The sequence below is a fragment of the Pteropus vampyrus genome, unplaced genomic scaffold (assembly GCF_000151845.1).
Source record: "Pteropus vampyrus isolate Shadow unplaced genomic scaffold, Pvam_2.0 Scaffold241, whole genome shotgun sequence".
Classification (NCBI taxonomy): domain Eukaryota; kingdom Metazoa; phylum Chordata; class Mammalia; order Chiroptera; family Pteropodidae; genus Pteropus; species Pteropus vampyrus.
This window is the reverse complement of record NW_011889022.1, coordinates 173514-174468: the sequence shown is the minus strand read 5'-3', so window position 1 is coordinate 174468 and position 955 is coordinate 173514. Positions and strand designations below refer to the sequence as shown.

The following is a 955-nucleotide window of genomic DNA, read 5'->3' as shown; positions in this document are numbered from 1 at the left end:
CACGTGGCCGACATCCGGAACCCTAACCGCCCCCCGCTCTGCTTCCCTCGGAAAGTGCCTACAGCTGTCGCCACCGCAGCATGAGCGTGGCTGTGTTTTGGCACAGGGTGGTGTCGTTGGTCACGGCCTTTCTATGTTCTTTGTGCCCCGTCAGCTGAACTCTTGTTTTTCCCCAAAGTGAATTTGATAGACACCGCCAGCAACAATCTGCAAGTGTTCCCCGGAGCTGACGGCTGGACGCCCTTTTCCCCCGCACCCCACGCCAGCATCCTGTCCGCACCCCACGCCAGCGGACCCATCAACCCAGGGCCCAGGTAAGGCCGACACCAGCAACCTGCTCGTCAGGCCCGGGGCGGACATTAGCCCTGGAGATAGATGCAGGTGCCTTTGTCCTGGGCTGGCTTAGTCCAAGCTACTGTCCTGACTTCTAAGCCACTGGGGGGAGAAGCAGCAACAGGCCGGACCTTCGGCTCCTGGCGGAGGGTGGTGGGGACACACCTGCTCCGTCACGGCCTCTTTCTTTGGTCCCTTTTGTCACAAACCAGCCAGAAACACCATAAACTGCAGATGGATAACAGGTAGAGGAGCATCAAAGGGGAAAAGTGTAAATACACACCGAGAACCCAAGACCCTCGACGATCCACATTCCCACGAGCCGCCCATCCTCACGGGATGGATTGCGGGTGCCTGGCCCACAACCCAGGCCACAGGGCTAAGCGACCCCCCCTCCCCATAAGTCTCTCGCCAGACACCTGGATCCAGTTCTGCCTTCCGGGACCCAGTGGTGGCTCGGGGTGCGGGGGGGGGGCCTTGGGGTCTGGTGGACGTGGGCGTGTCCCAGCTCCGCCTCCCCCGGCTTTGTGCCCGGGGACGATTTTCTCAGCCTCGGGGAACTTCAGCTTTCTTATCTGCACCATGGAAATCATATGAGCTCCTCTCGAGTTATGGTGAGATC

At 60.3% G+C, this 955-nt stretch overlaps 1 protein-coding gene across 1 annotated transcript in view; it reads left to right on the top strand.

The window, feature by feature from the left end:
* The window catches only part of TBX19 (T-box 19), a 17924-nt gene extending 17606 nt beyond the window's left edge, over positions 1-318 (top strand). The window contains exon 7 of the mRNA XM_011374207.1: positions 179-318. Coding sequence (XP_011372509.1) covers positions 179-318 — 140 coding nt within the window. The remainder of the gene's footprint in view (positions 1-178) is intronic.
* The last annotated feature ends 637 nt before the right edge of the window (positions 319-955 follow it).